This window comes from Urocitellus parryii, chromosome 4 (genome assembly GCF_045843805.1).
Source record: "Urocitellus parryii isolate mUroPar1 chromosome 4, mUroPar1.hap1, whole genome shotgun sequence".
Taxonomy (NCBI): Eukaryota; Metazoa; Chordata; class Mammalia; order Rodentia; family Sciuridae; genus Urocitellus; species Urocitellus parryii.
Window position 1 is genome coordinate 21,741,237 of NC_135534.1, and position 26,233 is coordinate 21,767,469.

The window sequence follows — 26,233 nt, forward strand, 5'->3', positions numbered from 1 at the left end:
GGGGAGCAGATGAGGGCCAGGAGACAACCCTCCCTGCCTACGGAGAAGACCCTTAGAGCCCACCCCTGCCCACTGCAGGCCAGGCCAGGAGCAAAGGGGCCAGAGGATGGCAGAGGGAGTGGCAAGGCTGGCGCTGGCTCTGAGGGTCCTGGTTCCACCAGAGGGTCGGGACCGACAGCCTGCTCTGCATGCCCAGGTGTTTGCCCAGGTGTTTGCCCAGGTGTTTGCCCAGGTGTTTGCCCAGGTGTTTGCCCAGGTGTTTGCCTAGGTGTTCATTTATTTTTTCTCCCTCCCCATAAGACAACTCTGAAACAAGGGCCTTTGCCCATGGTGCCCTGGGTGACTTTGTGTCCTGCCTGGCTCTGATGGGCACTCTTAATTCCTTTCCAGTCCTCTTGTGTGCCCACCTGACGGCCCTCTGCTTGGTGCTGATAGGCCGCTTCTAATGCTCATCTGCTGCCTGCAGCTCTCCTGGGGGCTGGCCCTCTCCCTCTCTGCCCCCTCTACTCTGCACTTCGGGCTCCAAAGGCATCGCCAAGCAAAAGCTGGCATCCTCTTCCATGAGCCCAGATTTGTTGTCGTTGTGTGTGTGTGTGTGTGTGTGTGTGTGTTTTGCAAGTCTGAGCAGATGTATCAGTGGGTGAGAGGGCATCCAACATTGGCCAGGAGGCAGAGGCAGCTGGCAGAGGGGCCCTTTTGAAGTCGCCTCGGAGCCATGATACTAGCATTGCTCCCGAGAGCTGAGGTTTATTGAGGATCTACTGTGCTTGTCACCCTGTTAGATGCTTTATTGAGAACACTTACTTCCGTTACTCCTCTCAACAACCCAGTGAGGTATGTATGTGTGACTGCTGTCCCCATTTAAGATGGAGGCTCAGAAAGTAGGTGAGAAGAGCCAGCTGTTTCTATCTTGTTAGGGGATCTTCCCTAAATCCGGGCCTCCAGCCAGGACTGTGGGAACCAGACCTGGTGAGGAGGAGCCTGGCCCGGGAAGAGAGGGTCTCAGGACAAAGCGGCTTCTTCAGCAGGCCCGTGGCGCCACGGTCCCAGGCCCCGTCCGAAGGCTGGTCTTGTTAGAGGTGGTGCCAGCCCTGCTTCGCTCATGAAACTGGGTAGAGGAGGGTGGGGCACGAGGCTGCCGTTTCCCTGTTTCCGGGTGGCTGACTTAGGTCCCCGACTCCTGTGGTCGAGCAGGTGTCTGCACTGCAAAAGTGCCCTAGGGTCTCTTTTTCAGTGCCCCAGGGACCCAACTTTCTCTCTCTCTGCCCCAGGCCTGGGGCCCTTATCCCTCTCTCCACCCCCACACTCTGGCCAGCAGCCCCTGCTTGGCCATTCCCCATTTCTATGGCCTGAGCAGGAGGGCGGGGGCTGGGCACCTGGTACCCGGGTGTGTCTCTGTGGTTCCCACAGGTGGGCCAGCCCCCGCTGGTTGCTTGAGAGCTTGCCTCTCTCCCTTAGAGAGACCCTCCAGGACAGGCGTCTCTAGGCCTGCTTAGGAGAGTCTGCCAGGGGGAGTGGACCCAGTCTGGAGAGGGGCAGCTAGAACTCAGCCCAGCAAAGACTTTCTGTAGTGTCCAGATGAGCTGGTGGCACTAAGCCTGGGTCTCCCCTGCTTGGGGTCATAGTCCCCGCTCTACTCTCAGGCTCTGGGGGTGCTTAGGCCCAGGGCGAGCTTCGTAGAGGTGAGGCGCCTAATCACGCTTGATGAGAGGATGAATCCTAACAGGGACCTTTTGGTGACAGCATTTCTGGTGCAGATTTGGACAGGGGTGGGTGGGCATGGATGGGAGACGGGAGGGTGTAAGGCCTGGGGAGACTGTATTGCCCCAGAGAAGGGCCTACCCTCAGTTTGTGTGTTCAAGGAAAGATGCTGTGTGATGGGAAGGTTCTCAGCTACCCGGAGGCAGCTGACCTGGCCAGGTGAGCCAGGGAAGTGGGGAGGTACCTGCACCAGCCTGCCCTGGACCCTGCCCAGCCCTTGCTGACGGCCCCTCAGAGCTTTTGGGGTGCTATTCATCACCCACCTCCCTGCCTCTTCTGTGGTGGCAGGGCCTGGGCCACAGGCCTGGGATGTGTGGGGACCCTCCTTTCCAGGGGTCCTGGTATTTAGTTAGCCTCAGTTGCAGCCCTGTCCCTGTTGGGCCTGGTACCTTACTTTCCAGCCTGTGTGCACCCCGTGTCCCTCTTGGCACACTGGCATTGAGACGACAGGATGCGCTGTGCTGTCATGGCTCCTCACCTGCCCACCTCAGGCTTCTGCATGGATCTGGTCCTTGGTGTTGGCTGAGGGAGGCCTGCAGGGCCAGCAACTCTGCCTTCGTGAGCAAGGGTGGCCGGAACTTCCGCACGCCTTCAGAGGTACTGACCAGCCCTGAAGAGCCCCGGCCTGGCCAGCCCCACAGCTCCACAGATAGGAAGATGGAGCTTGGGGCTTCAGTGACATGTCCAAAGCCACCTGGTGTCCAGGTCAGGGAGGCCCACGTCCTCCAGCCTTGGGCTGCAATGTGCTGTGGCAGGTCCTGGCTGCAGGAGTGGGAAGTCGCGGGGTCCAGTGTGATAAGGCAGGTGATGGGAAGAGCTGCCGCTGCAGAGCCGACGCCTGTCCCTCAGCCTCCAGTGCCCGCCCCGTCTCGGCCGTCTTCCTTGCGGTAACTCGTGGACACCTGGGACGGGCTCCCAACCCATGAGCTGTTCTGCCTCTCAGCCCTGAGGCCTGAAACTGGATTTCTGAGCCATTTGGCCTCCTGGGGCCCTCCACGCCTCCTCCCTGGCGACCCTGATGCTGGAGAACCCAGGAGGGACCTGGCCCCCCGGCCAGGGCAGGGCCTGCCCCTCTGCCATCCCTCCCAGGAGGCTGTGTGGCACTTGGGGAGCTGTTAAACAGCTCTGCTCAGCTCAGGCTCCACAGGGCTGGCCTGGCACATTGTCCTCGTCACTGAAGAATCTCTATATTTTAATAAATAAAGCTCTGGCTGATGCTCCTTCTCCTGTGGTTTCTTTTTAAGACGGGCCTACACTGCTGTGGGTTCAGGGTTTAGGGTCCTTACGGTCATTCTGACAGCTGGCGGGGGGTGGGGGTCACTGTTTTCTTTCCATAGATGAGAAGATGGTGGAAGGAGATGCGCTGCCTGCCTGAAGCCCGAAGGCCAGGACATGGTGGCCTGAGATTTGAACCCAGGACTGTAAGCCCTGCAGGCTCGGCTGGTGCTCCCCAGGCTCATGTGGTCTCCTCTGAGTGCCTCCTCCCCTCTCCTTGGCTTTTCTGCCTGAAGAGCAGGTGGCCCTCTATAAGCCTCTAGGACCCTGGGATCTTCTTCGGGCCTAGACTTAAGCTGGGTTTATCTGCAGACACCTTGGAGGAGTATAGGGGGCAGACAGGTCAGGGTAGGGGCCACTGGGCAGGGTGGGGGCCTGGGGGGACCTCACAGAGCTCGAGGACCAGAGTGAGTTGTCCGCCGTCCTCCAGGACCGGCTCCATTCGGGTGCCCCCTGGCGTGCTGGGCTCTGAGGTCTGCGGCTTCTCTGCACCTCCAACCTGGGCCCAGCCCCTGCCCTCGGGCCACGTGGAGCCCAGCCATCCACTCTGCCCAGCTGGCAGCCACAGCAGATGCAGCCGGGCTGGGTTTGGGGCAGGGAGACAGGTTGGAAGAGCCGAGAGAGCCCGTTGCTGTGGAATGAAATGCGCCAGGCAGTTGGCATGATGGCTGGGAATCAGCACCCAGGCATTTGTGTCGTTGGTTTTAATTTCACTTAATTTTTGAATAAGGAATATGCTCCCGTGGGTTAAGGGAAGGCTGTATCTCTGGCCATGTGGCTCCTTTCCCTAGAGGCACCCTGATTTCCTGCTCCTCTCTGGAGATGATCTAGACACACAGGCAGACATGTAGAGATAGTATTTTAAAATATGTGTTTGCATACTATCTGCAGAACCAAGCTTTACACATTGCTCTTTTTCATTTAACAGATCTTGGAGACTTGTATTAGGACACCAAGATTGTCCTCATTTTTAAAATAAGGCTGGGTAGCATGCCATTCTGTGGCTGATGCATCATTTATATTTTTACTGAAACATAATTGAGAGCAAAATGTACAGCTCTTCAGTGGGCACACGGTGACCATCTGCCTATGGACACTCCATGTGATCACCACACACGTAGGAAGAGCTCCCCCCGCCTCAGAGACCCGCCCAGGCAACACCCCGGGAGGAAGCTCCCGTGACTGACTTCCACTGCCTACCTCGGTTCCTCATCTTTAAAATGGGAGCTCTGTAGAAACTGGCCTGTCACAGGCCTTGGCGAGGACAACGCACGAGCCCAGGACGGTGCCCGGCACACGGTAAGTACTCAGCAAAGATGTCAGTGTTCTTATAAACCAATCCCCGGTTGCCTCTGCTGGTCTCTTCCGTCAGCGCCAGTTTCTCTCTCATGAGTGGACAGGCGAGCACACGCTGCCTAGCCACAGAGACAGCCCCAGAGGGTCACTGTGTAAAGGCCAGACTGCTGAGTGAATGGCCCCATTGTCCCTGGGCTGAGTTCCCAGAGGCGGCAGGTGTGGTGTTGACCAGGCTGGGCTGTTTGGTGGGAGGTGACCATGGGCCCCTGACCAAGAGCTTGTCACACTTGGCAGTGACCCGCATTCCCTCTCCTTCCTCAGAGGGAAGAGGGGAAAGAGCCCCAGTTCAGCCCTGGGGCTGGGCAGGCGGAGCCCAGAGACACCTGTCCCCCTCCACACTGGCCCCTGGGTCCTAATGTCGGGGTCTGGGGCTGCCTGTGGAGGTGCTCCTGAGCTGGCACCTCACAGTCGAGAGGCTGGGCAGACCAGGTAGGACCTGGTGAGAGAAGGGACATGGACACTGGGCCCCTGCTTGGCCCTTCTCTCTCCTCAGCTGAGGTGCCATGGAACTCCCAGAGGCTGGCCTGCCCTCAGGCTACTCGGACTCCAGGCCCCTCCCAGGAGGCAGGTCCTGGTGGCAGACCGTGGTTGGGCGCCGCACCTCTGTGCGCTGCAGTCCGGGTCCAGCCGGCCTGCCCAGCTCTCTGGGATTCCTCAGAGGGCCCCGGGCAGCCCTGAATCTCTCTCCTGACCTTCCGGCCTCTGGTGCCTGCCTGTGGGCCAGCTCTGCCGGCTCCTGCCCTCCTCTCATCCCCTTGCTTGCAAGGGATGCGCCAGAGGGGTGTCCAGCCTTCTCAGCACCAGCCAGGGTCATGCAAAGTGTGGCCTGGGGCCGCAGGAGGCTGCAGGTGAGAGGTGAGGGAGCAGGAGGAGGGCGGGGTGGGTGGGGGTGGGGTATCAGACAAGAATCACGCTTTCCCAGGGCTTGAAGTATTTTTCTGTCACAGTTCAGAGGCCAGGCTGGAGTTTGTGGCTGTTTCGGGCCGCCCATGTCCCAGAGTCTGGGCCGGCGTCTGGTGGCCTTTTAGAGTCCCAGGGCATGCCATGGAGTTGCTCCCTGGGTCCAGACACTGTCCCTCCCACTCCATCCCTGCCAGTTTGGGCACCTGCCCACAGGGCTTGGGGCAGGGACAGTCTCAGGCATCTCCCTGTCCCTTGCCAGGTTCGGAGCTGGACCCTGGGCCTGCTCTGTGTGACCTGGTCCAGGACTGAGGCTCTGTGGGCAGCCGTAGCGGAGGGAGCCCAGGCTGCCAGCGCCCGTCTCCCAGGGCCGCCTCCTGCCATGGAAACCGGCTGCGGAGGCCTGGGAATCACCCGGGGGGGAATTTTAATTGCAGCCCACGAGCCTGTTCTGTTGTCCGCCCCCAACGCCCATCCAGCGCCTGGGAGATGCCGCTCTATCGCATTTTTATCTCAGATGCAGGGACTTGGGCCTGGTTTGCTCCAGGCCAGTCTGTGGCCTCAGGACTTGTAATGTGGGGAGGGGGGTGGGATCCTGCTCAAGCTGGACCCCCACTCTGCCTCCATGCAGGGAGGTGCTGGGAGGCCCGGAAGCACCAGGTCTGGGAGAGCGCACCCAGATGTCCCAGCCTGGGCCTCCGAGTTCTCAGGCCACAGGGCAGAGTGTGGCAAGGCCGCCCGCTGCTGGCCCTCCTTCCTCCGGGGAGGTGCGAACAGGCTCCTTCCTCAGGAGGAAGTGGACATCTGGCCTTCCCTGACCTCTCTTTCCTCCTGGGAACTTTGGGACTTGGCTGAGACTCACCTTGGCAAGATCCGGCTGGACCATGTGAGGGCAGAGGAAGAAGGTGGGGCCTGGAGAAGGGGACCCTCCTCCCTCCCCAGGAGGACCATTCCTGCTTTCCCACCTACCCGGCCCAGAGAGGTCAAGAGCCCTGGAGAGCCTGGGCCAGCCTGGGCAGCAGACACGGTGGGAGGGCCAGCAGCCTCCCACACCGTGGGAGGGTCTTGGCTACTTCGTCGCCCTTTACCCCCATCCACAGGGGTTGCTGGCACTCTACTTCGTACAGGGATTTTGTTCTGTGACCCAGGTAGGGAACCTGCTGCTGGGGTGGCTAGAAGGAGAGACAGGGTAAAGGGACTGACGCCTCCTCCCCGGCTGGCCCGGCCGTGGCTTGGACTTGGAGCCAGAGGTTAGAGGCGGCAGCTGCCAGCAGGACAAGCTGTTTGCAGTCTCTGGAGAATGCGTCACAGCATCTCCCCTGGTGTGTTGGGAAGACACCGCTCCCTCTGCTGCTGGCTGGGGGCCCTTCAAGTAGCTTCCTCTGCAATTTCTAGAGCGGGGGCAGAGAACATGACAGATGGCGGTGGTGACTGCAGGTGATGGGCTGTCTGGGAGCAGCACCATGTCCCTCCGAGGGATGCACAGAAGCCCTGTGGGTGGAGGAGTGAGGTAGCTTTTCAAGGGGCCTTGGCTGGAGGACCTGGAGGGGGAGGAAGCGGGCGGCGTGTCCATGTGGCCTTCTGAAACCATGAGCTGGCAAGGCCTGGCCATCTCTGGCTCAGAGAACGAGAGGGAAAATGGGCTGAGATGTTTCTGAGGACGCCTCAGTTCCCTCAAATACTTGTTTTATTTCAACCACAAAGAGATTCGTGTCCCTTAATTCATCCAGAATAAGAACCCATCTGGAACGGGGCACAGTTGGGGGGCAGGGGTGTGTAGAGACCTTCTGCTCAGGAAGCTGGGTACCAGCTGAAGGCTCAGCTTACCTCCTGTGAGGTCCTGGGTAAGTCACTTCGTCTCTCTGGGCCTCAGTGTCCTTATCCCTTTTATTTTGTGGTTCCGGGGATTGAACTCAGCGGCACTCTACCACTGAGCTACATCTCCAGATCTTTTAGGAATTATATTTTGAGACAGGGTCTCACTACATTTCCCAGGCTTGTGATCCTCCTGCCTCAGACTCAGCAGTAGCTGGGATTATTCATACCTGGGAGGAGAAAGATCTCCTGAGCCTAGTTGCCCATGCCCAGACTTTTCTTTTGCTACCAGGGAATAAACTCAGGGGTGCTCTGCCACTGAGCTGCATCCTCAGCCCTTTTTATTTTGGGACAAGTATTTGCTAAGTCACTGAGGCTGGCCTTGGACTTGTGATTCTTCTGCCTTACCCTCTAGCATTGCTGGGATTACAGGAAGCACCGCTGCACCCGGTTCTGCCCAGGCTCTTGCCTGGAACTTTCTCTGCAGGTACTGGGGGCTCTTGGGCCTGAAGTCCAGCCACAGCCAGGAGCTGTTGTGAGCCTTGTCAGCATCCCCCGTGAGACACGGGACATTGAGGATCGCGGAAGCAGATCTTAAATCAAAGCCTGAGCCATCAATCTCCAAGAACAGACTGAAATAACAAGGTGGGTGGCACAGACCGCCACCACACAGACAGCCGAAAGATATTAAAAAGTCAGGCTCTCAGGCCCCCAAATCCCTTAACAAATTTCCAAGTACCTGGGGGATCTGCATGCTGGGGGTGAAGAAGGATGTCTCAGTTTAGAGATTCCCAGCAGGGCCCGGGGACTCTATTTCGTCTGGGCAGCTGTTCCTTCCAGTAGGCGCCCCACTTGGGTCAGGATACTGGAAAGTGGCTGGAGGGGAGTGGCCAGGCACGTGGAGCCAGCCAGCTGGGGTACGCCATGGCCTACCAGTTCTGCAAACCTGGGAAAGCTGCTTAGCCCCTCAGGCTCTCGGTTTCTTCATCTGTTAAGTGGGAACGGCAATACCCACTACATAGGGTTGTTTTGAAGGTTAAACAAAATAACCCACTCAATGAGAGCAGCACAGGGCGTGGCACATGGAGAGACCTTAGCCTTTACTATTAATCTTCCCCTACACCCCTAATACCGCCCCTGCCGGTTACTCTCCCAGCTCCCTGTTCTTTCCCATTATGTCCCATCCACCCCTCCAGCTGCAGTTCACGCCCTCCTCCTTCAGGAAGCTCTTCCTGAGTGGCCCCTTCCTCCGACTTCCAAGGTTAGGTGTTTTTGTATTCAATCACATTTTCAGTGACTGTTCTCTGCTGCTTCACTGAGTGGGGCCCACACTCCCAGAGCACAAGGACTTTGCTTCTGTTTTCTCTCCCCTCACCTCCCTCTACAGCACCTGCCCTAGTGTGGTACACCCAGTAGGTGCTTAAAAAACGTGTATGCTTATCATGTGGGAGATCCCAGGAAACTGGAACAGAATCCCAGTGTTCCTGAGACTGGATCTTTTGTCTATTTTTAGAGTTTCAATGTTCTTTAAAAAAAAAGGGTCCCCAATTCCAGTCCATCTTTACATTGCAGCCACTCGGATCTTTTCATGTCAGCCAGATGCACGTTTCCCTCCTCTCCACCCGAAATACACCAGAATTTGAAAAATGAGGCGCTGGATCTGAGAGTGCGAGATAGAGAAAGCTCTCTAAACCCTGACTATTCTTGTCAGGCTGAAAACTTGGGGAGGGATTAGCGCTGGGTGAAAGGGAGGTTCTTACAGCTGAGCCTGGGGCTGTTACGGCCAGGATTTCTATGGAAGGACTGACATCAAGAGCTGCTTCTGGAAGGTCAGCACTCTGGTTAGGCATCAGGAACACTGCCACTCCAGGAGGGGGGGGTGGTTGGTAGGGGGCAGCTGATCTGTTCACCTTGAAGTCAGGATGAGGGCTGGCCCCGCTGCCCTGGCTGCAGTGGCTGGACGCAGGCAGGCCGAGCCCAGCTGCACTGCTGCAGTCAGACACGTGGGGAGGGGCTATTAGCCGCTCCACGGGACTAGGCTGCCTGGTTCCCTGGCACTGGTGGGGGGAGGAGTTCATAATCATGAGTTTGCGATTGTGGCCAAGTTAACAGTTTATTGGTGTGGTGGGACACCCCGGGCAAGGACCTTCATGCCATCTGGTACTGATGCATTGAGTCCCTGGTCCTCCAGAGAAGCACAGACGTCATGAGTCCCTATTGGTGAGCAAGTGATGTTTGTTCCTAGATACGCCAACGAGTCAATAGCAATGTTGTGCAATTATTAAGCACTCAATGTGCTAGACATTGTGCTGGGCGCTTTACATCCATTTTACCATCTGGTGTTCATGGTAGCCCCATGAGGTGAGAACCATCTTCTGATTGAGGAAACCGAGGCACGAAAGACCATCTCACTCACAAAAAGTCCCATGGCAGACTCCTCCAGCCTGGGAGGGAGCGGTGCTAGGCTGCTGTGGTGGGCCTGTGAGACCCGGGGGAGACTACCTCACATCCCTGGTTTTCAGCCTTCCCTGCACAGGAGTGACAGTCCATAGCTGGAAATAGGATTCAGGGAGAGTTCTGAGATGATGGAGGTGGAAATTGTTCTCTGCCTCACAGGATGGTCTCTTGGTTAGCACTGAGGAGCCTCAGAGGTTCAGCCAGCCAAGCCACTTGCCCATTCTTCAGATGGGGAAACAGGCCCAGGGGGTGGCCAGCCTGGGACTGTTGACAGACATGTGGCTGAGCTGCGATTCGATTCCCTGCCTGCCTCCCCAGCCCCTGATGATGAGATGTTTCTCTGCCTGTTTACATTGCTTCTCCTCCACTCCCAGAGGTCGGGTGTCTGTTTGTCTTGTCACTCGCCAGTCCTTGATGCCCGTGTGGGCCCAACCTGCAGGCGATGCTCAGACAATATTTGTGCAGAGGAGGAGGGACCACAGAGCTCGGCTGCCACTGGTCTCCCTCACATGGGGCAGCAGTGGCTCCAGGAGAGCTCGCAGTAGACTGGTAGGCAGGGGACCCACAGAAGTGGAAGACACCTGCCAGCAAATGTCCCACTCTGCCACCCACCTCTTGACCCTGCCAAACGGAACAGATGGAGCCAGGGAAGGACAGATGATGGAAAAGGGGTTGTGCCACTGAAAGGTGGTTGGTTGCGGTTCTGGGTTCTGGAGTGTCTGTGTTGGCCAGGGACTCGGGAGAGGACCTAGGGGCCCTGGGCGGGGTTGGGCTCCAGTCGGACTTTGGGGCTGGGGACGCTCAGGCAGCAGGCTTTGTCGGAGTAGAAATGAGCACCCTCCTGGGTGGGGTGGTAGGGGGAGAACGGGGCAGAGGTGCCAGGGCAGCAGCCCGCGCTGCCCGCCGTTCTCGAAGCTCTGGGGGTGGGGTGGGCGTGGCTGCCCGGCCCGCGGGTGGGGGTTGGCCCGGCTGCCGAGGGTGTCCCGAGCGCTCGGCTGGAGGGGGCGGGCGCGCCGAAGGGGTGGGGACGAGAAGGGGCGGGCGGCTCCGGGGGCGGGCGGCTCTGGGGGTGGAGCCGGGACCGCAGCGCCCGCCGATCGCCCGGCGCTGAAGCCGCCGCCGCCGCCGCCGCCGCTGCCGCGGCTGCTCTGGGCTCGGGAACGCGAGGCAGCCAGGCGCTCGGGGAGACTCCGGCGCCTGCGGCTGCTGCTCTCCTCCGGCGCCCGCGGCTGCGGCGCTCGGGGTCCGGGCCCCGGCCCTGCGCCCTCGGCCCCCTGCCCGGCTCGCGGCCCCGCGCCTAGCCCGGGAGAACGCCCTGCGCCTCTCGAGCCGCCCTGGGCTCGCGCCCCCGGGCCATGAAGAGGGGCCCGTGAGGGGCGCGCGGAGGCGGAGGAAGAGGAGGGAGGAGGGAGGCCGAGGAGGAGGGCGCTGGAGGCGGAGGATGCCGCCGCCGCCGCCGCCGCCACCCGCGGGCCCCCGGCGAGCCTGACTCCGGAGCGGAGGATGGAGCCGGCGCTGGGCGCTGCAGCGGCTCTCGGCGCGCCCCCGACCAGGTATCGGCAGGGCCCCGCGGCCCCGGGGCGGGCGGGAGCGCACAGTCCGCCGCAGCAGCCAGGAGAGGCGCGGGCGCGGTGGGAGACGCCCCTCGGCTAGGGGACAGTCGCTACCGGCGGTGCGCGGAGGGGGTGGCGCGGGACGGCAGCGTGTTGGGAGCAGGAAGGGGCTTCCGGGGCTGGTGGCGGGTGAGCGGTGAGCGCCGAGATCACCCCAGCCCTCCTCGGCCACATCTGGGGAGGACAGCAAACTTGAGACTCGGGCGGGCCCCCGAGGCGTCCGGATCCCTCCTGCTGCACTCGGGGGCTGCTCCAGGCTCAGGGTCCCACACTCTGCCCTCCTCGCGGCTGCCCGGACTCCTCGAGACCCTGAGGTCCCCACGTCTGCTGTAACTTTCCAAACCAGAGCTGCACCCGGAGGCAGGGGCTGCCTCCAGCTTCCTGTTCCTAGCCTTGGCCCTGCGCCCTGCACCCGCAGCCCACCACCGTGCTGTGTGCGATGCGATGGGCCCTTTATGGGGCCCTAGCCGCGCGGTGGTGCAGAGTCCCAATAGCCCTCCCGCTCTTCCCTGGGTAGGGCTTTTCTCTGGGTAGGGGCCGGTGAGCTGCTCCTCCCAGGCTCCAGGGACTTGGTGCTTGCCTTCACAGTGCAGAGCTGCGCTGGCCAAGATGCCAGGGGTGAAAAGGCCAAGCTACCTGAAGAGGCTGAGACCCTAGAGTCCTTCTAAGGTGGCACCTTGGCCTGACTCCAGATGCCACAGTGTGCCTGCTCCAGGCCTGCCCTTTCTCAAGATAAGGTTCCTCAGCTCTGGCGCTGATTTCTTTGGATGGACCTAAAAACTGCTTCTAAGCAGGAGGCTCCTAGGAGGGCTGCCTCTGGGGTCTGGGTTCCACGTGGGCTTGGGCCACTGACAGGGAGGTAGAGGCCTGGGCAGAGGAGGTGGCTGCCCAGTGAAGAGCAGAAATTCTGCCCAGCATCTTTTGGAGGGCTGTTGGGAGCAGGGGCAGAGGGGACCTAGGATTCCTGACTGGGAGCAGAGCTGCTTTAGCAAGCCAAGGGCCAGTAGGCAGGTGGGCCGAGTACCAGGTAGCTGTCTTCAGGGGCTCCTTAACCTCTCTGGGGGTGCTGGGTGGCTCAGGCAAGACCTCACCTGGGCAGGCAGTGCCCCTGCTCCAGCCTCAGCACCACGTCACACACAGGGATCAGGATGACCCTGTTTCTCTCTCAAAGTGCTTTCACCGTCATGACTCACTCGCTGGATTCACCAGGGAGGTATCAAGCTTCTAGCCAGGTCTGTTCTCCTCCCTCCTGGGTCTTCAGGGAGCTGCTGGGGAAAGGAGGAGGCGGGCTTGCCCTTGGGGCTGAGACCCTGCAGGCCTGGAGCCTGGAGCTGCAAACTTTCACTGCCTGCCTGGTCTTTGGTGGGCGAGGGCCAAGGCCAGGCCACAGTGACCGGGAGGGGAGGGGACCGGTGTGTGCAAGTGTGAGGAAGCCTTTGCTGATTGTCCTCCCAGCCCTGCCGGGGCTTTGAAATCACTGTCCCCTTCCCCCTTCACTCAACACCCAGCCTCCTCATCTCCAAGCAGAGATGCTAGGGGAGGATCCCAGCTCCATTGCCCTCTTTCTGCAATACTTGGGATGCTCCGAACTGGCGCTTCCTTGGCATCCAGGGGAAGTCACGCTCCTCTCCACCCTGGCCCCCCAGCCTTCTCTGACACAGAAGGCATCTAGGTCCCTCTTGGACCCCTTTCCCCACAGCACCCTAGCTCCAGAGGAAGCGTGGTGCTGAGGGGCTCATTAGGCGTGTGTGTCAGCCTGCACCAGAAGAGGGGCACATCTGGGTTCCACTGAGTGCAGGGGTGCTCAGGTGCCAAGCGATCCGTGAGGACCTGTGTGTGCCCCCCAGGTCCCTCTTGCCCCTGACCTGTCCACCCCCCCACTGTGGGTCTCCCTTTACTTTCCCAACTCCACTCTGCATTGGTAGGGAGGGAGTGTTTGATATTCATAATCTGGTTCAGAGAAGGTCCCGAAGCCCTGAGTCACTGTATGGTTTCCATGGAAACAGACTTGTTCGGAGGACTCGCTGTAGCGCGGCAGTGGTTGGGGGAGAAGGGAAACATATAGTAAAACCAGGCTCCACAAGTGTGGTGGCAGTTGGACCAGCTCCCTTCTGTGGGCAAGACCAGGGTGGGTTGGCCTCCCTAGAGGAGGGGCTGCCTGTCCCCACCCACGCCCCAGGGCCCCCTCCAGAGCCGCCCAGCCGACAGGCTGCTGCTCCTCCTGTGAGCCTTCTGCCAAGCCTGATGGCTACTCTCTGTGCCTCAGTGTCCTCCTCTCTAAGGGGGACTGTACGAGCCCTAGCTCTGGGGTGGTGAAGGTCAGATGCATTAAGAAGTGGAACCCACCCAGGACAGTACCTAGTGGAGGCCATTGTTATTGTAGGTCCGGGGATCACTTCCCGGATCCTTCCCGTGTCCCGGCGGTGATCATGTCATCCCCTGGGCTGTGGAGACCCGCCCTGAGAGCCAGTCACCCCTTTCTCCCCACACAGCAGTGCCTAGGGCTGGCGCGGTGCTCGGTGGCCCTGGATCTTGTTCAGACCCCACCTGTCCAGGAAGGAGCCTTGTGGGAACCAACTCTCCAGGTCCAGATGGACAGGTGCTTTCTACTTGAGCCCCTGGGGGAGGAGGGTGGTGTCCCCTGGTGTTGGGGCAGAAGGAAAGGGACAAAAGAGGCCCAGACAGAGACTGGGCCCTCTCTGACACAGCAAGGGGGCTGGGTGGGGCAGACCACCTTCTCGCGCTCTTTCCAGGCTGGTTCATCTAGCTGGAGGAGCATCCCCTTCCTGATGGTCACCCAAAGAGGAACCAGGGACTCCCCAGCAAGGCCTGAGGGTTGGATCTCTATTTCTCACATGCTACCACCATGCTCTGTGGTCGGGCAGGTGCCGGCTGCAGCGGTGGGGCAGGGAGGTTTTCCCCAGCAGCATGAGGGGCCCAGCCAGTCTCTCCCCAGTCCCCATCTCTCAGGCAGCCCCCCGTTGGCCTGCAGACTCCACCTCCTGCACTGTGGGCTTCAGCTCCAAGCTCCAGCTCGCTCCATCCCCACCCAGCTGTCAGGGAGGCAGAGCACCCTGGGCATCAGCTGGCCCTGGCCCTTCCTCTGTGAACCAGAGGAGACACTGAGATTCCTGGTTGTTGCCTGTTTGGGCAGATCTAAGCTAGCTGCGGCCTCTCCCAGCTCCACACTGGCCCTGGGTGGCCCCTCTCTCTTCCTGGGCTCTCCGAGTGGCTCCGGCTGCCACCCAGCACCCCCCTGCCAGCCCTCAGCTTCCTGCCCAGGTTCTGCCCCCAGGTCTCTCTGGACCGCTTTGCTGTCCTCACTGGTGTCCACGACACCTTCCAATTTAATATCCTCTGCAAATTTCATTAACGGACTGTTTACTCCCCTCTCAGGATCATTAATGAAGATGTTAGATAAGATGTGATCCAGCGCTCGCTCAGCGCCCTGCCCCCACTCCCGGACTCGCCTTCCAGCCCCCTCCCCCGGGACCCGCTTCCCCACCCAGGACCCTCGGGACCCACCCCCTCCTTCTTTCAGGACCCATGACGAGTGCTTAAGGCCAGATCTGTTTGAATTAATTTGGTGGGATTACTCGAGGCGCTGTATCAAATGCTTTGCTAAAAATCAAGATATATTACCCTGCCTGCATTTCCCTCATCTACCAGTCTTGTAATTCTATCAAGAAAGCTATCAAGTTTGTCAGGCATGATTTGTTCTTTATAAATCCCCACGGTGCCGCGTGGGGCACAGGGTTCCCGAGTTTTCTAAATGTTTAGAGATCCCTTCTTTGTGTTTGCTTCTTGATTAGAGCTGGGAGCCCGTGGGCTGGGAGCAGGGGAAGGCTGTGTCCTTTGCGGGAATGGGGCGGGCGGCCGTTCCGGTCCCTTCTCTGGAGCCCGTGGTGTGGAGTTTTTAGGAGCGCTCCCTCAGTCCTGCAGGCACCAGGCGCCCCCGGCTGGGCCCCGGGGAAGGCTGGTGTGTGGGGGTCTCTGATGCTTCCTCCAAGGATTCTGCGAGGGAGAGGAAATGACAGCGTCCGCTGCACTGCCGTTCTGAGTGGTTGCTGCGCCCCGTCACTTTGCTGCGAGCTTTCTGTGCTCCATCTCCTGTGAGTCCTGGGAGCCGGGGTGGCCAGCTCAGGGGCTCAGGGGCTCCGGGTCTGGTGCCCGCTCCGTCTGCTGCACCCCTAGCCTTTCCCACTCGGGGTCAGGAGAGCCGAGTGGGTGTTCTGAGCGTCTCAGGAGGTGAGTGAGGACCTCAGGGTGGCATCCCCGTTCCTGGGTTCTGCTCTCGCCCCTGGCCCGTCTGAGCTGTCACTTAACCCTCCTATGCAGGCGCTGCAGCCAGAGGACCCGAGGCTTCAGGCTTCGAGGGTCCACGGAGGGGAGGTGTGACAGTCCTTCGCAGGTGCCAGGCTCTGGGATAGCGGCTGCCAGTTTATATTACTATGGGTGTCCCCATTGATGTCGGCAGAGGTGATCACCCTGCTGGCCTCAAGCCTGATGGGTGGAGCCTTGTCACCCAGGAGACAGAGGGGCCACAGGATGAGCCTGCCGGCAGCCTGGTGCAGGCATGTCCTGGGGACCAGCCTGGGCTGGTGGCAGGGTCGGGACCGAGGGAGCAGGGAGCCAGTGCTCCGATCCAGACTGCGTCGGGCTGGTGGTCATAAGACATGCGCCCGCGCCCTCTTGGCTGGGGAGCTGGCCTTCCTGGCCTCCCTGGCGGAGAGTCTTTGAACCTCTCTCTCCTGCCTGGCCAGAGCCTGAGGCCTGAGTGGGGAGCAGGGTGTGTCTGGGCGGCTGCTCCTCGGCGGCTGCGCCTCTGACCACGTTTGTTTGTGAGAGTCCCGAGCTTCAGCTGGGCAGTGGCGAGATGGCACAGACCCATCCACGTGCCAGGGAGGGCCACCAGCTGACCCCCAGGGACATGGTCCTTGGAGACGGCAGCAGCTGTTGGGTGAGCTGGCTCTGGGTTGGGGGGGAGTGCCCAGGTCGAGAGGGCACCAGTGTGTCCTGGGGCCTTGGTGGCTCCCTTGGTCTTGGCTGTCCCTGCCCTCTCCTCTAGCATCCCAGGGTCGGGGGACACTCTCGCTCTCAGGCAAGTCCTCGGGCTGAGGTGGAAGCAGGGCCCTGCTCCTGCGGGGACAGGCTCAGGCTCCTCCTCGGGGGAGCTGGTCATGGCACCTGGCAGGCGGTGAGCAGCCCTCAGTGGGAGCCAGGCCTGGGGACATCTCTGGGTGTTGGCACTGTAGCTCCCCTAGCCCCTCAGGCTCAGGTGGGTTCCTGTGTCCCAGCCTCCCCACCCCCAGCCCTCACCCCGCCGGGCCAGGTGAGCCTCCTGCAGGTGAGTGGACTCCGGGGATGCGGGACAGATGGCCCCTTCCCTGGCGGCCGGCCGCAGCTGGCTCTGGCTCCTGTGGATGTTTTCCCGTCCCCGAGGCTGGGCGGCCGGGCAGCCCTGGTGTCCAGGGGGTGGGGCCTCGGTACTATTCCGACTCTGGCTGTGGCTGCTGGGTGGGTGGCAGTGGGGGGGACAGGAAACCAGGGCCTTTCCGCTGGCCCAGTGTTGGGGCAGAGCCCCACCTACCACAGGCCGGCCTGGGACGGGGACTGGCCTCTGACTCATCCCTCCCCAGGAGCTGGGCACACACTGGGGCCTTGTCCTGGGGCTCGGAGGTCAGTCACTCTCCCCCCCTGCTGGGAAAACCCTTCTCCAGGTCGGCCTTGGGACCCTGGTGCCCAGCCGGCCCGTGGCGGAAGGGCAGGACAGTGAGGTGCCCTCTGTTCCAGGGCCAGTGGGCGAGGTCTCTGCAGGCAGGACAGCCACACACGCGGGGCCGCCCCGGCCGTGGTGCATCTTTTGCCCTCTGCTCTCACGATTCCGGGCCAGTGCTGCCCATCATGGGGCATCAGCCCCCAAGACTTCCCCTCACCACGGCCCCCGCTTCACGGCCCTGCGCCCAGCGTCGTGTGGGTCTCACAGCGGGACAACGGAGTCCTGCAGAGGTTCCGGTCCCAGCTGAAGTCTAGCTAGAAAGCCACAGCAGCGAGACCTGGCCCCACTCTCAAGCAGGCTTGCGATGCCCAGGGGTGTCCCCAAGGACATCACCTGTGGACATGGGAGTGGCCCGCCCTGGGGACACAGAGCTCACAGCGCTCTGCTAATGGTGTAGAGTGGAAGACCCGCGGCTCTGTGGGCCAGCGTGCTGGGGACGGGTTGTGGGGCCCCCGGTAGGCCTGCTGAGGACTGGACGCGGCACAGAGAAGGCCCCTCACAGCGCTGCAGCTGAGGTGGGCGTGGCTCCAGGGATCAGCACTGGAGGCCCAGTACCCCGGGCAACAGGGGCCGAGGCCGGGCTCCGTTGGATTCCCTCTAGAAGGTCATGCGGGCTGAAGTACATGTTGGCATAGTGCCCACATTGAGGGTGCCCGAGGACTCAGTCCCATCAAACTTACCCTTGGGTTTTATTAGGTAGGCGATCTTGAGGCTGTGCCTCCTGGTGGTATATAGCTCTCTGGAGACCGACCATGAGCGGAATCAGGCTGGATTCAGTATGAGTCGGGAATAGCCAGATGTTTCTTGACACATGCTTTAATCTTTATCTCACGGATCTAGCAAACATGTAAATGAGGCATTTCCCTTTTCCCATCAACTGCCAGGAAGCTCTGGCCCCTATATGTAGCCCACAAGTCATTTGGTCCTTCCTTCCTTCCTTCCTTCCTTCCTTCCTTCCTTCCTTCCTTCCTTCCTTCCTTCCTTCCCTTCCTTCCCTTCCTTCCCTTCCTTCTTTCTTTTCTTCTTTTCTTTCTTGCAGTGCTAGGGATGGAACTCAGGGTCTCAAGTGCTCTACCACTGAGCTCCGTCCCCAGCTGCTGTCACTTGGCTCTTTGTATGCTGCCCTTATTCCAGGTTCTTTCAGACTTTCAACACCCTTGTTTATCTCCCGTGCCTCATTTTGTCACCTCATTTTCCTCTGGGAGGAGAAAACCTTGCTGTTCTATGTGTTTTTAGCCCTAACTAAACAAACATCGACCTCGGAGCCGCACTGCTGGCTACTGCAGGCCTGGGATTGAGCGCTGCCCCTCCCTCCGGCTCCCCCTGCCTGGTTCCTGGCACCCCAGAGCCTCGGGAATCCCTCCACCCAGCTCCTGAGTCTGGGCAGAAGGGGGCGGGTAGCTTCTTTCCTCTCTGCTCCCCCCTGGATTTGGTGACATGTTTTGGGGAGGAGCTGGGAAGGGTGTCATGTCCAGGGAAGCCTCAGCTGCCCCCACAGCCCTCGGGCCCCCTGGAGTCCTGCTCTAACCCAGGAGACTCCAGCCACTGCTGTCCCTGGTCCCCCCATCCCCCACCCCCAGAGGGAGAGCCCAATGCTAGGGACAGGTGGTGGCCTCAACCAGGTGCCTTGGAAATGGGGGAGGGGAGGACAACTGGCAGTACCCTGGGCAGGAGAGCAGGCACCAGGAGGTGGTGCCAGGGCTAGGTTTTAGTGTCCCACCCTGTCACCAGTCTCTTCTTCAGCTCTTGCATTGGGTGACTTCACTTTGTCCCCAAGGTTAATACGTTGAGCCAAAAGCTTGGTGTGAATGTGCCCCCTTCCATCGTCTGACTGTCCCTCCCTCCGGGGCACCTACCGTTCAGTGTTTGGGCCTAGGTACAAGTGTCCCCCACCCAGCCCCCGAAGGTCCGAGCTGGTGGTGGGTCCTGCACCGTGTCTTCTGGCCAGAGCTTTCCTGACCCTACGCTGGGCCATGTCCTCACGTCACCTAAGCCCATCTGTGGGGCCTGCTTGCTACAGTCAGTTGAAGAGAAGACCCCAGGGCAGCGGCTGGCTCTGAGGAAGGAGCCAGGCCTCTGGGAAGGGCGAGCCCCGGGTCTGGGCTGCAGGAGGCCCGGGGAACTTCCAGTAGGGTGCAAAACTGTGGGTGCAGATGGTGTTTCCTGGGATGAGGGATCGCATTTTTAAGGGGCCAGTGGCCCAGGGAAGGTGGGGAGCAGTGCTTTGGTGCCCGGAGCGGGAAGGGAGGCCACAGGTCTGTCGAGGGCTCTGGTTCTTGGGGACAGATCAGGCTGAGGGAGTGGGGACAGACGCAGCTCGGGGTTCTTCTGGGAGGTGACTGGACTCTTCCCCTGCTGACGGGCGATCCCTGTCTGCTGTGATGGTGGCCCTGCCTGGCCCTGGGAATGCAGTGGGGGCCTTCTGAGCTGACAGAAGCCCACGGTCAGGGCCGGGAGTCCTCTGGTCACTGGGCTTCTGGAAAAACCCAGGCACAGAGGGGCCAGGGAGCCAAGGTCACTCAGCAGCCAGGGAAAGGCAGAGGCTGTGTGATGCTCCTGCGGGTGACATTGAGTTCAGTGTCCCTTCCCTGCGGGGGTGGTGGGGGATGAGGTAGCGCGGCCTGTCCAGGCTTGCCTCTGGGAGTGCATCTGAGGAAGAGGGGCTGCATCGGGCAGGGACATGCCTCGGTCACACCTCTCCGCCTCCTGCAACATCACCTCCCCTGGTGGCACCTCACCTCAGGCTGCAGCCAGCCCCCAGGAAGGCAGGCCACAGCAGGGCCCCAGTTAAAGTGCAGGGCTAGGAGGCTGCACTTCGGGACTTGGCCACTAGAGGGCAGCAGGAAGGCCACTGCGGGACTCTGCATAGTTCCTGGCAGGGAGGGGGTCTGGAAAGGAGGGTTGGTGTAGAGGTCGGTCTCACTGTCAGTCCCTGTGGGCTGCAGGGTGATTCCCCAAGAAGCAGATGTTAGTGAGGATACTTTTAACGGCTTCATTGGGTGTAACCCTACGCCAGGCACAGCACTAACTCATTGGTCCCACAACAGCCTTCTCATAAGTATCTCCATTTTGCAGGTGAGAAAACAGAGGCACAGAGAGGTTAAGGAATCTATCCACATTCCCACAGCTGGTAAGTGCCTGAGCTGGGACATGGAGCTGGTCCCAGAACCCAGCTCCCAACCACGAACCATTACATTTGAATGTCCGACACTGACGAAATTCTTTAAGTCGTTCAATTCTTCTGATTGGTTGGAAGGTGGTCACACCTTCTCTATAGATGGGGACACTGAGGCTCACGGCAGCTGGTGAATCGCCCACATGTCCAGACCCACTGAGGGGCAGACCTAGGCCGACCTGGCTCCTGGCGAGCCCTGAGCTCCCGATTAGCCTTGTGATGTGCAGTCCTCCCCTCCCCCTGCCCCCCCCTTGGAATTCGGCTGACTTTGAAGTCTGAGCTTTCTCCTGGGCGTGGGGGTCACCCCCTCCTTTGCCTTAACAAAAGGAACAGATTCTGGGCTCCTCTGCCTAGGCTTTGGCCAGCTGGAGCCCATGCCAGAGGCTGCTGGAGCCCAGGAAGGAGCCCTGAGCTCACAATGTGGCCTGGAGGACGAGAGCGTTGAGGGCTCTTTCAGTGGCCAATGCTCCCTTGGGAACCACAGGACCTGGCCCCGGGTCCCCTGGTTTCCAGGGCAGATGCCTGCAGCATACCAAGGAGGCTTGGCCAGCACGGGGCTGGCTCTGCCAGGCTGGCAGGGGAGCCGGGCACTTCCAGGAGGGCCTGGCTCCCCACCTTCCATTCCCATGCCCTGGCTTTGCCCTCCCTGGGAGGCTGGGCATGGCCTGTGACTGGGACACTCCCCTCCGGTGCCCAGCACTGGCCTTCAGCTCTCTGGTGGGGTGTGGAGATGTGGGGCAAGATGGCGAGATGCTGCTCTGGGAAGACCCTCTGGGATACGTTCTGTCTTTGGCACTGGAACCCTAGGTTTGCGGAAGAGTCTCAAAGGGGGTGAAGTATGGGGGGCATCAGGGAGTGGATCCAGGGGTGGATTTGAACGTGGACTTCAGAGCATGGCCTGCCCCTTCCGAGGTGTGAACTTGGGGAAGTTATTTCACCCTGAGGGGCCGCAGCTTCCTTCTCTATAAAGTGGGTTGTGCTGGGGTCAGCCTGGCCTGTGGGGAGAGTGCAGCTTGGGAGGGCCGTCACGGATGCCCACAAGTGCTGGCCCTGCCTGGTGCCGTCTCCCCTGTCCTCCCTGGAACGGTGCCTGGCCGCCCTGGAGAGCTGGCAGATGTCTGTGGAACGGCTCTGCCGCTGAAGAGCGGGCCCTCAGTGACCCAGGACTCAGTGACCCAGCACTCAGTGACCCAGCCGCCCGCGCTCCTGCTGGTGCCCCTCCCTGCCTGTCGCATCGTGTCTGGGGTTACTTGGGCCGAGGACCCCCGGGCCTGGCACCTCAGCGGGCCCACTGCCATCTCAGCCCAGGCTCTGCCCCCTCCAAGGCAACCGACTGCTGTGGCTCCTCTTCTTTCTTGGGACACAAAGCCGGTGGTGGAGAGCCCAGCGCACTGGCCTAAGCCTGACCCGAGGGACTCAGGCCTCTGCTATTGCTTAATGGCTGAGATGGCTTTTCCTTAGTCTTTGAGACTTAATTTCTCCATCCGAACAATGGGAACAGGGACCCTCCCCTCCCAGGGGGTTTGTGAGGAATCACCGGGATCAGAAGGTGGACGTGCTTGGCAGCTCTGGGAAATGAGCATGCGCTTGCCCTGCTCCCAAAGGAGTCTCGCCGAACAGCAGGGTGTGGCTGGGGGGATATTTGCACTGAGTCCACCCGTCACCGTGGACAGATGAAGGACAGTCAGACAGTAATGGAAAGAATGTGCTCAGAGCCTCGCAGTCAATCTGCTCCCCCTTCTAGAGCCCAGCCCCTCTCGTGCCAGTCCACAAATGGGCTGGGGACATTAATCAAATGCGTGTTTGAAGGCCAAGTGTGTTTAAGCTGGAGGAACAGGAAGTCAAGCCTCCCAAGAGGGACAAGGGGGGGTGTGCTGGGAGACCTCCGGGCGTGAGCTCGCACCTGTTCTGTGGGCTGACACTGCACCTGCCGGGCACAGGGCCTCGCGCTTCCCAGGTGCTCCATAGATGCTAACTGAGGGATCCCCGGGTTTTGGTGTTCTCACTCGGACTTGGGTCAGGGTCCGGAACGCCGCCTAGTCCAGTTCTGCTTTGAGTTTCAGAGGCTGCTCCTCTCCGTGTGGTGGAAGATCACCCCTTCCTGGCGTCCCCCAGAGCTGCCATTTGATGCAGAGGCCTGAGGCGAACCCCTGCCCGCACCCCTCCCTGCCAAATTCCAGGAGCCAGTTGAATTTCAAAAGGTCAGACTTGTCTGTTGATTTCAAGCCCAGAACCAATCCGGGGTGTGCTGGGGCTCAGTCCGTGAGGCCGACAGCTCACCAGCACCCTGTCCCCCAGGGCCCTGGTGTGAGCAGAGGGTAGTGGGTGGGTGAGGTAGGTGAAGGGGTGGGGTGCCGGGGTCCGGACCCCAGGATTAGATGGCACTGGTTGGCTGAGACCCTGGTATCAATGATAAATATAGGGGAAAAGCAGGGCCTTTATTGCCTGACTGGGGGCAGACTGTGGGACATAAGGCACAGGAGAGGGGGACACTGGGAGCCCAACCCCATCCTCAGAATGCCTGCCCTCTCTCTTTCTGTAGTCCGCTGGCCACAGGACTGGTGCGCAGGCTTGGACCTCTGACCACAGCCAGCTGAGCCTGGGAACACGGGCAGCCGCGGACTGCCCAGCCTGGAGCAGCCGTCTTTGGTAAGTGTTGGGCCCCCCCCCCCTCACTGGCTCCAGAAGCCCCAGCACTCTCTCTGGGGCTGGGGGCTGAGCTGGCCTCCCTGGGGGCACCTGCAAGATGCTTGGGGCGGCCTGGGCCCTTTCTGCTTCCCGTGGCTCCTTCCGGTTCCCCTTCTGTGAACAGAGAGGCTAAGGGGCTAAGGGTAGAGGCTCTCGGTGACCAGCGTGGAGGAGCCAGGCCTGTCTCCTCGGGCTAAGATCTTCTCGGCAGTACACTCTGGTAGTGAGGATCACCTGGGCCCATGGCCACGAGCAGACCCCAGATCCTGGAGAGGGCTGTTTCTCAGCAGCTCTGGGACCCCTCCCTCTGTTTCAGGCCAGTTGACTCGAGGGCACTTTAGGAGCCCAGAAATCCACATCTGGAGATGGCTGGGCACCTGTGTCCGAAGTTGGAGGGATGTGGGCACAGCTGTCCACACTCCTGTCTCCCCTAGCATGGACAAGCTGCTGGAGAGCAAAGCACAGAGAAAGGACGCCCACTGGGGGAGAGGGCACCAGCTCATGGGGCTGGGGAACCATGTCGGTGGCCAGGCAATGCCAGCAGGGTGTCAGGAGTGGCAGGGTGTGGCCTGAGGCCTCCCTAAGTGTAGGGGTTGGGCCCCTTCAAGGAGCTCAGAGTTCAAGGTAGGAGGCTTCCGCAGCCATCTCTGGGTTGGATCTTGGGCTCCAGGTTGGGTAGATCCCTGAAGGTCCCACGGGTCCCTCACAGAATGGCAAAGCCTAGCTGCTTGGGCCATAGGGCTAAGGATGTGTGTGTGAGAGAGGGAGGGGGAAGAGGGAGATGGATGTCCCTGGGCCCCTGGAGGCCCCTGGCTACGGGAGGTGCCTGACCAGGCCGTCTTTGCTCCCAGACCCCGACCCTCGGAGAAGCAGCCCCATGAAGGTGGCCAGCCATGCAATGTTCCTGGAAGGCCGTCCTCCTCCTCGCGCTGGCCTCCATAGCCATCCAGTACACCGCCATCCGCACCTTCACCGCCAAGTCCTTCCACACCTGCCCCGGGCTGGCCGAGGCGGGGCTGGCCGAGCGGCTGTGCGAGGAGGGTCCCACCTTCACCTATAACCTCTCCCGAAAGACCCACATCCTCATCCTAGCCACCACGCGCAGCGGCTCCTCCTTCGTGGGCCAGCTCTTCAACCAGCACCTGGACGTCTTCTACCTGTTCGAGCCCCTCTACCACGTCCAGAACACGCTCATCCCGCGCTTCACCCAGGGCAAGAGCCCCGCAGACAGGAGGGTCATGCTGGGTGCCAGCCGGGACCTCCTGAGGAGCCTCTACGACTGCGACCTCTACTTCCTGGAGAACTACATCAAGCCGCCCCCGGTCAACCACACCACCGACCGGATCTTCCGCCGCGGGGCCAGCAGGGTCCTCTGCTCCCGTCCCGTGTGCGACCCTCCGGGGGCTCCCGACCTGGTCCTGGAAGAGGGGGACTGCGTGCGCAAGTGCGGCCTGCTGAACCTGACCGTGGCCGCCGAGGCCTGTCGCGAGCGCAGCCACGTGGCCATCAAGACTGTGCGCGTGCCCGAGGTGAACGACCTGCGGGCTCTGGTGGAAGACCCCCGGTTGAACCTCAAGGTCATCCAGCTGGTCCGCGACCCTCGGGGGATTCTAGCGTCACGGAGCGAGACCTTCCGCGACACGTACCGGCTGTGGCGGCTCTGGTACGGCACGGGCAGGAAGCCCTACAACCTGGATGTCACGCAGCTGACCACCGTGTGCGAGGACTTCTCCAATTCCGTGTCCACCGGCCTCATGCGGCCCTCCTGGCTCAAGGGCAAGTACATGCTGGTGCGCTACGAGGACCTGGCCAGGAACCCCATGAAGAAGACCGAGGAGATCTACGGGTTCCTGGGGATCCCCCTGGACGGCCACGTGGCCCGCTGGATCCAGAACAACACGCGGGGCGACCCCACCTTGGGCAAGCACAAATACGGCACCGTGCGCAACTCGGCGGCCACCGCCGAGAAGTGGCGCTTCCGCCTCTCGTATGACATTGTGGCCTTCGCCCAGAACGCCTGTCAGCACGTGCTGGCCCAGCTGGGCTACAAGAAGGCCGCCTCGGAGGAGGAGCTCAAGAACCCCGCCATCAGCCTGGTGGAGGAGCGGGACTTCCGCCCCTTCTCGTGACACGGCGTGACACGGCGCGGGGCGCGGGCGCCGGGTCTGATAAAGGGACCATTTTAACTGTTGCCTTATTCCCCACCCCCACCCGTCTTCGTGTCCTTCCCGCCCCCTGCCCACCCGCCCCCTTCTGCCTTTTTGTCTCCGATATTTGCACTACGCGTCTGGGACGGGAACCGGGCAGAGGGCGCACGTCAAGTGGGGCCCGCCCCCCCATTCCGACACTCGGAGGTTGGGTCTCCCGGGGACGGGGACGATGTTTACAGCACCCCGCGCACACATTCACGCACGCACATGGGCCCACCAGGAGAGGCACCCCAACACACGACTTCTCAAGGTTTTTGGAATGAATGAGTGGTTGGGGGATGGTAGTTTTTGCACTGTTTTACTTCTACCAGGTAAGAGGATAAAAACGAAAGGACCCCTCTCTCGAACTTCGGAAAGGGGTCTGTCCCTCCCGATCCCTGCTTCCTGGCCCTGGCCCTCTTCCTCCCATAGAACAGAGAACCCCCCTCCTGCCCGCCCTTGCCTGTCGGTGAGCAGGTTTTACTGTGAGGTGAACGTGGACGTCGTTTATTTTTTCCAGTCTGTGGTGATGCTGTCTGTCTGTCTGAGTCTTGTAGCTGCCCCTGGACCAGTGATGGCTGATGAATCTTTTAAGTTTCTGATTGATCTTGGGGTCCATTGTGATATTTCTTTGTGCCAAAAAAAAAAAAAAAGAGTGAATCAAGTTTGCTAAATGAACATTGAAATGCTTTATCTGTGTTTTCTGTAAATAAAAGTGTGCAGTAATAGCTGGGCCTGACCGTGGGGTCTTGTGATTGGCTGAGAGCAGCTGGGCCGGGTCTGGGTGTTCCTGGCTTTGGGGAGAAGATTGGTATTAAGTGACAAGTCTTCCTTTTAGGACTCTTGTTATGCTTTACCCTGATTCCACTGAGTTCCGGGTGTCATTCCCTTTCTGTACCTCAGAGCCAGACATGACCAAAATGTGCAACAAGTGGCATGGCTTGGTGGGAGAGAGGTGAGCACGGGGTTCCCGGACCCTGTGCCAGATGTTCCCCCTTTGGTGGGTGGGTCTGGGGCCAAGGTCGCTGGGCAAGGGGAATGATCAACTGGTGGGGTGGCTCTGGGCAGTGGCTGCTTGGTATTTAACAACAGGGGCAGGGTCACTGGTCTCTACAAAGTGGAATGTCTGCTGTGCTTACGTCTTAGCAATCTAGCAAGTTCCTCCAGCAGAATCCTCAGCTCTTACTGCAAGAAAGTAGCTGATCTCTGGGGGAGGCTGGAGGTC

At 60.6% G+C, this 26,233-nt stretch overlaps 1 protein-coding gene across 3 annotated transcripts; it reads left to right on the forward strand.

Moving 5' to 3' along the window:
- Positions 1–6,632: 6,632 nt before the first annotated feature.
- Positions 6,633–24,987, forward strand: Chst1 (carbohydrate sulfotransferase 1). 3 transcript variants are annotated; one of them, XM_026399164.2, is made up of 6 exons: positions 6,633–6,802; positions 7,523–7,752; positions 20,032–20,086; positions 22,189–22,332; positions 22,674–22,780; positions 23,671–24,987. In XM_026399164.2, exon 6 carries the CDS (start codon positions 23,713–23,715, stop codon positions 24,946–24,948), a length of 1,236 nt encoding a protein of 411 aa, XP_026254949.1. In that variant the 5' UTR covers positions 6,633–6,802; positions 7,523–7,752; positions 20,032–20,086; positions 22,189–22,332; positions 22,674–22,780; positions 23,671–23,712; the 3' UTR covers positions 24,949–24,987. The 3 variants fall into 3 exon arrangements, with proteins under 3 accessions (XP_026254949.1, XP_026254950.1, XP_026254951.1); XM_026399165.2 differs by having other exon boundaries at positions 22,195–22,332; XM_026399166.2 differs by lacking the exons at positions 6,633–6,802; positions 7,523–7,752 and adding an exon at positions 10,948–11,117.
- The last annotated feature ends 1,246 nt before the right edge of the window (positions 24,988–26,233 follow it).